A 7028-nucleotide genomic window follows, 5' to 3' on the forward strand; every position below is an offset into this window, starting at 1 on the left:
ATCATCTTCTTAACATTCCTATATAACTTATAACTCAGACATTATAATTTATACTTTAATCTCTGTACAACTGCATGATTTCATTAGTTAGTTCCTTTTTCTCAGTATAGTTTTATAAAAGTTAGGTTCCCATGTGGGGTGACCATGGCTTCACAAGCATTCTATGCCCACCAAACACTCACTGATTCATGACAACCTACCGGTTCTAGCTTCTCTGACCTACCAACTCACCCTTGACCTTTTCTTTTTCACCTGCAGTACTTTTCCTTTAATATAAAATTTGTGTCCCATTCTGGACAGGATGAACCAGCCACTAAGCACAATTATTCATGACCTATGCGTGAGATTCTGCTGCATATTCTTGTCTGGTATGAGTTCCTTCTTTGGTTTCCATCACTGGACTGTGTCTTAGGAAAAGTAAACCAAAAATCTGTTACCTCCCCAAGTTGAGTTTGGTCATGATATTACTTCACAGAAATAGTAGGTCTAGCTAAGGCAAAATATGATAACCACAGTGGGGTATTGCTGTGACAGACTTAACTATGTTGTTTTGAGGAGAATTGTTGCTACAAGTTGCAAAATTATACAATAACTGCTCAGTCACCTTCTCACAAGCAACTTATCAGAACCAAGGGATATGCTAAAGGCTAAATCAAAAGACAATGCTTTTTGGTATTATTGCTTTGTGAATAAAATGACTGTACATTGCTGCATATATATATATATATATATATATATATATATATATATATTTTGCTGTAACTAGCACTCTTTCTGTTACATATTTGGAAATTAATTCCTCAGTTCAGAATTATTTTGTGGGAGCAGTTTCTTAGTGCCAGGCCACAGTTCCTCTCCTCTAGGTAAGTGAAGAAATCTGCCTTCCTGCAATTAACTTTATCAGCAAGCATTTAGTAAGAGTTTAGGGTCCAGGCAAAGAGCATCCCATTTAAGATAGTCACAGATCTCCAAGGACATAGAATTACCACCTGGTCAAGCTGCTGCTCTGGTTTTACCCTAAGACCAGAGGGCTGATAACATCTTACTCCAGAACTGAAAATTTAGAGGCCTAGGTCCCTTCTTTTTTTCTATCTTCTAGAGCAAAACTCCAGATTTAGGCATATAGAAACTGCGTGGTCTGGTATATGTGCTATATGATTAAGTACCATCAACTTCTCCCTGACTGTTTACATAGGTTGCCTAGTTCCCTGTTATTTTCTATGCATGCTGATTGGCAAAAAAATTCTGTCCCTGGAATCTGCTGGGACTCTGGAACTGACTGTTTTAAGGATATACATGACTGGGAACATTTGTGACAGATAGAACAAAAAACAAGAGAAAGCAAGGAAAAATTGATAGACATGAGAAAGAAGAATAAAGAAATATGGATGGAGAATTCCTGTTGAGGAGATGTTTGCCCCTCAAATCTTTACCCTCAGATTTCTAGCCTCTCTTTAGCTCTCTGCCGCATCCTTAATTGAGCCCTGAAATGGAGTCTTAAAGGCAAAATCTTTTAAGGCTCCCTAAATCTTCCCACTTCCTGTGCCCCCATCCGAACCTTCGCTTACCCTCAGTGGACATGTAAGGCAATAAAGCCTTTCTTCCTTGTCTTAGTGTTCTATTGCTATGAAAAGATACCACGACCAAGACAAATCTTATAAAGGAAGCCCTTAACTGAAGGCTTTCTTCCTCATTCTAAGTGGTAATTCATCAATATCATGGTGTGGAGTGTGATGGCAGGCCGGAAGACATGGTGATGGAGAAGTATCTGAGAAATTTGTATTCTGATCTACTGGGAAAGAGAGAAAGAGAGGGGAAGAGAGAGAGAGAGAGAGAGAGAGAGAGAGAGAGAGAGAGAGAGAACAGAGAGAGAGGGCACAGAGAGAGAGTGCAGAGAGAAAAGAGAGGAGGGAGAGAGAGAGACTGACCCTAGTGTGGGCTTTTGAAACCCCAAAGTTCACCCCAAGTGACACATTTCCCCCCAATATGGCCATAGTTACTGCAACAAAGCTATACTTCCTAAACCTTCCAAACAGTTTCACTTCTTGGAGATTAGCACTCAAATCACCCCACTCCCAAGGGTCATGGTGTTTCACCACATCTAGGATAACCCTTGGGAGAGAAGTACTAACATTGCTTCAGAGAAGTGAGAAGGGTCACCATCTTCACACCCGAGGTTATACAAACCGGAAGTTGTTGCTTGGTCAGGGAATGGGGAAGGGACTCTCCAGCTGTAAAGCTGCCTGTCAGTTAAGCAAGGCAGTCTTTGGTTCAGATGCCTTTGAATCATCCATGCTCTTTTCATACCCCTCCCCCAATTACTGACTCACAAAGTTGGCCTTTCTGTGGTCGATTGGTGCTCTGCCTAACTGGGATGAATAGACATCGGTTTTTCAAGGAATGCCTTGTGAGATTGGGGATAGAGCAACCTTGTCTTGTTTCCTTATGGAGTCCTACAACAGAAAATGCTTTACTCTGTAAGATTTTTCAGTTCTGCATTTTACCATTTCCACCAGATGGCAAGATTTCTTCTCCTATAGCCCATTTTATTTTTTTTATTTAAAAAATATGCATTGATGTTTTGCCTGAACTTCTGTGTATCATGTATGTGAATGGTACCTGTGGAGACCAGAAGAGGGAATCAGATTCCCTGGAAGCAGTATTGACAAATGATTGCAGCTGAGTGCTAGGTATCAGAACTGGGTTCCCTGGAAGTGTCCTTTGCCTCTGTACCATCTTTCAATTCCCTTAAACCCCATTTAAAGGAAGAAAAGCCAAGATTACAGGTTTAAAAGGCTACATGAAGTCACATGACCCATGTTCCTATCCTCAAGCCTGTTATACTAATTTTTTTTCTTACTTTCCCTTTTGATGTTTAGCACAAAAGTGGGATCAGGAAGCTTGGGATTGGACAAGCAGATAAAGACTGGATATTCTGGTCATTTCTGTTCTGACTAAGTTGCTTCCTTCCACAAAGTCCTGTCTTATTTTAGGTGTTCATTGTAGCAATCCACTGCTATGTTTCTTTGTAGGAATGTATTAAGAGAAAATCCACTTTCTGAGATATGTTTAATAAAATGACTTTCTTTCCTGCTATATGGCTTGTACCTGATTTGTCAGGTAGAAATAAAGATGGAAGGGAATATTAGAGCATTACAAAAAGGGAAGGAGAACTGGAGAATCCGGAATCAGGGAGGAATGACAGTTGTAAGGGGTAACCACAAGCTCTTTGTATAATTCTTGAATGGGAGGAAGACTAAGTTTATATAAGTTTCTATAAACATTAAAAAAGGTACTGATGCATGGGTAGACATTTCCATGAGGAGTCATGGTCAACTACTCCCAACATTTGTGGCTCATGTGGTAACATGGTACATTGTCCTCATTTGTTGCACAATTGTTTATTTTATAATATTCTAATATGAAGTCTTAGTCTTTAAGTTATAGAGGTGTTAAGGATTATAGATCAATAATAATCTATATTTGTCATACTTATAGTTAGACTAATCAGGGTCTTCAGTTACAAAGAGATTTTATTCTGCATAGATAGGTAATCTTTAACCACTTCAAAGAGCTTTAGAATATGGCATTTAAACAACTTAGGGTTCTGTTGAAGTAAGACACAATTTCTCTTGGCAGCACTGATCTATTCCTGAGAGAATGTTGAACACCAGAGATATTCTACTTGGAGCTTGTTTTCTTCTTGGCAAAACTGGCCTTAGAGCAAAGAAATGCCCATGCCTCAACCACTGACAAAATACAGGCTATCCGGAAATGGATAAGCAGGATCAAATCTTGCCAAGACAAGATACGAAGGTTTTGAAAAATTTCTTGCCTCTGAAAATGATATGTCAGTTATTCTAGGCCTTAGCCAAATTTGGTTGCTTCAATGTTGCAAATGAGACTTTGGGTGGTTTTCCAGGTAGCCAGTTGTCGCTGTCATTTGTTGCACATTTTTGAAGTTGCTTGATTGTGCTTCCTGCTTACTAAAGTAATATTACTTCCCTTCTTGGATCTTTGATAGGGTTGAAGACTAGATAGTTGTAGTTACTTTCCTCTCATGACTTGGCCAAGTTATTTATTATATAAGACTTAAACTAGTTAGGATAGGATAATATTTGAATATATGTGTTCTTATTGTATATAATTTTGTATTAGGCTTAGCACTCTCTTATTCAAACAAAAGGGGGAGGCACTATAGGAAGTCTTAAAGCTAGTGGTTGCAGGCTCACTGGGGCCTCTTATACTATTTATGCCGATGTAGAGCATGAGTCCGGCCACTTTTCTGGCCTCTCTGTTCTGGTTGTGGGATTTGTTTTCTGATCTCTGTTCAAACAGAGGATTCTGATTTGTGAGTCTACTCCTAAATAAATAACCATTTCTCAATTCTGAACTAGTGTGGGATTTCTTATAAGCATCCATCCATAGTGCAGAACAGAGATTTTTCAGTGTGTGCTTTTGCCTGATACCCTTCATTTTACAAGTAATTTTCAGCTCTATTTTGAGTAAAAAATTAACTGTATGCCTGGGTGAACATATGACTAAAATCATATGTCTCTCGCCACTTCATGGAGCAATATCTGATAAGTTACTTATTCCATATTGTAGACTGAAGCCACCCTATAAACTTATTGGCATAAACTGGCACTGTGGGGCATTTGAGTATATAAGAATTATTTTTGGAAATATGTATCCATTTTGTGCACAGAAGCAGGTCTTTTGGCGAAGTAAAATTTGGTCTTATCTTAGGCACAAACACCTTAAATTTTAAGGACAGCACTGTGCTCTCTTTAGTTTTGGAGATTCCACTTAGAGTCAGGGAAATAATATCATAGCACAGTCTTACAGACATAGTTGGTTTTCAATTTTATTCACAGCAAGCCTCCGCAGGCTATGAATGGAGGAAAGATCTCTGTATCACTTTCACAAGAAACAATTAATAAGTGACATACCCACCACCAATTTACAGGACACAGCAGTCTAGGACATGGATCCAATAACTGTAGCCTAATCTTCCCATCCTTCCCTGGTCAATTCCTTCTCTCCCTTCACATAAGAGCAGCCCCAGTGGCTCAGAGGATTGCTAAGTTGTTCTTCTCTCTTCTCTTTCTGCCTCTGACTTCACAGTCTAGGGACAGAGCAGAGATTGTGGCTGACTGGAAAAATGGTCATGCCAAATCTAGACTTCAGGCTCAGCTTCTCATTGACTGGAGGCTTGAAAGTAAATTTTTGCACAAGAGCAGTGTAGAAAATAAAGAGCTCAGACCTGGCCAACTGTTCTCCAAGGCAAGCTCGCTTTCCTGCAGGAAATGAAACAGAAGACAAGATACTTTCTTAGTTGGCATTAGTACCTTCAGGGACTGGCATTTCCATTTTCCTTCTGTAAATCTTAACCTGTCACCAGGCTTTGTGTCCAGCTGTTTATGTCTCATATGTGTCTGAATGTGGAATGTTCCACTGAAATTGGAACTCCAGGATCAAAGGTCTTTAGTGGGACAAGAGCAATGAGAGGTGTCACAGGCGATGACATACATATCACAGATGATACAGCTCATATTTAAGAGATTGATCTAATAACTCTCTGATGGGAAGCCCCACTTGGAAAAGACCATGGGGTCACTGGCTATAGATGACTGGTTGTATTTGTCTGTAGTTTCTCTCATGTGTCAGCTATGGGTATTTTTCCCACTGATTGTATGTTTATCTCATGAAAATATTCCATCTACTGGGCATATAGGATACTTCTCATTACTCAGACTGACATAGGAGTGTAATAGTGTCCTCAGTCTCAACAACAGCTAATTTTAAACTTCAGGACATATTGAAAACAATCTCATTGTTTCTGGTTACCAATATCTGGTAGCCCCTAGAGATGAATATGGAAAGACAGTTTCCCGGGTGTTTATTGCTATTTCAGGACAAGGCATGAAACAACCTTAGTAGAGAGAACTTTCTCAGCAAAGGATTTCTCTATGGATTTGCAACCTCAAGGTTAAGGCAACTAACTCTTTATTGTCTAAGTCCTGAATTTCTTTTTATTTATTTATTTTTTTTTGTTGAAAAAATTTCTGCCTCCTCCCTGCCTCCCATTTCGCTCCCCCTCCTCTCACTCCTCTTCCCCTCCCCCCACTCCATTCCTCCTCCCTCCTGGACTGAGCTCCCCAGGTCCAAATGAGGAGCAGAAGGAGGGAGAACAAGAGCAAGGAAGTCAGGACCACGAGGGGTGCACCCACCCACTGTGACAGTGGGGCTGATCTACTGGGAGCTCACCAAGGCCAGCTGGACTGTGACTGAAAAAGCATGGGATAAAACTGGACTCTCTGAACATGGAGGACAATGAGGGCTGATGAGAAGCCAAGGACAATGGCACTAGGTTTTGATCCTACTGCATGAACTGGCTTTGTGGGAGCCTAGCCTGTTTGGATGCTCACCTTCCTAGACCTGGATGGAGCGGGGAGAACTTTGGACTTCCCACAGGGCACGGAATCAGACTGCTCTTCTTAAGTCCTGAATTTCAATGTCTCTATCTTTCTGGGAACCCTGATCACTCAGAGCTTACTTTACTCATCATGAACAGTCAGCACAACCTCCGTAGCCTGGAAGAAACTGCATGATCAGTATGGTTCTGTCTTTTGTTTGTTTGTTTGTTTGTTTACTCAGGAAGTGCTGTGTAACCCTGAAAATGTGACTCATGTTTGTCCAGAGGCTTTGCTGTAACGTGAGTGGGAGAGAAATATGTGAGATTTGTCTAAATGCGTGAGAGAGAAGTGTGGGAGGAATAGGAAGGATGTGAGAGAAGTGTGTGTGTGTGTGTGTGTGTGTGTGTGTGTGTGTGTGTGTGTGTGCATATGAGCAGGGAGAGAGGATGAGAGAGAAAAAAGTATGAAGAGATACAGCTAAATGTGGAGGGAGAGAAGTGTGGAAGAAATGGAAGAAATGTAAGAGAACTATGTTGTGTGCACACGTATTGGAGAGAGAGGGAGACAGAGAGAGACACAGAGAGAGAGAGAGAGAGAGAGAGAGAGAGA

At 40.6% G+C, this 7028-nt stretch overlaps 1 protein-coding gene across 1 annotated transcript in view; it reads right to left on the bottom strand.

The window, feature by feature from the left end:
* Nucleotides 1-5121: 5121 nt before the first annotated feature.
* Nucleotides 5122-7028, bottom strand: part of LOC101981184 (cytochrome P450 2J3-like) — a 76941-nt gene continuing 75034 nt past the window's right edge. The window contains 1 exon segment of the mRNA XM_026778485.1: nt 5122-5300. Coding sequence (XP_026634286.1) covers nt 5122-5300 — 179 coding nt within the window.

This window comes from Microtus ochrogaster, unplaced genomic scaffold (assembly GCF_000317375.1).
Source record: "Microtus ochrogaster isolate Prairie Vole_2 unplaced genomic scaffold, MicOch1.0 UNK185, whole genome shotgun sequence".
In the NCBI taxonomy this organism is placed as follows: domain Eukaryota; kingdom Metazoa; phylum Chordata; class Mammalia; order Rodentia; family Cricetidae; genus Microtus; species Microtus ochrogaster.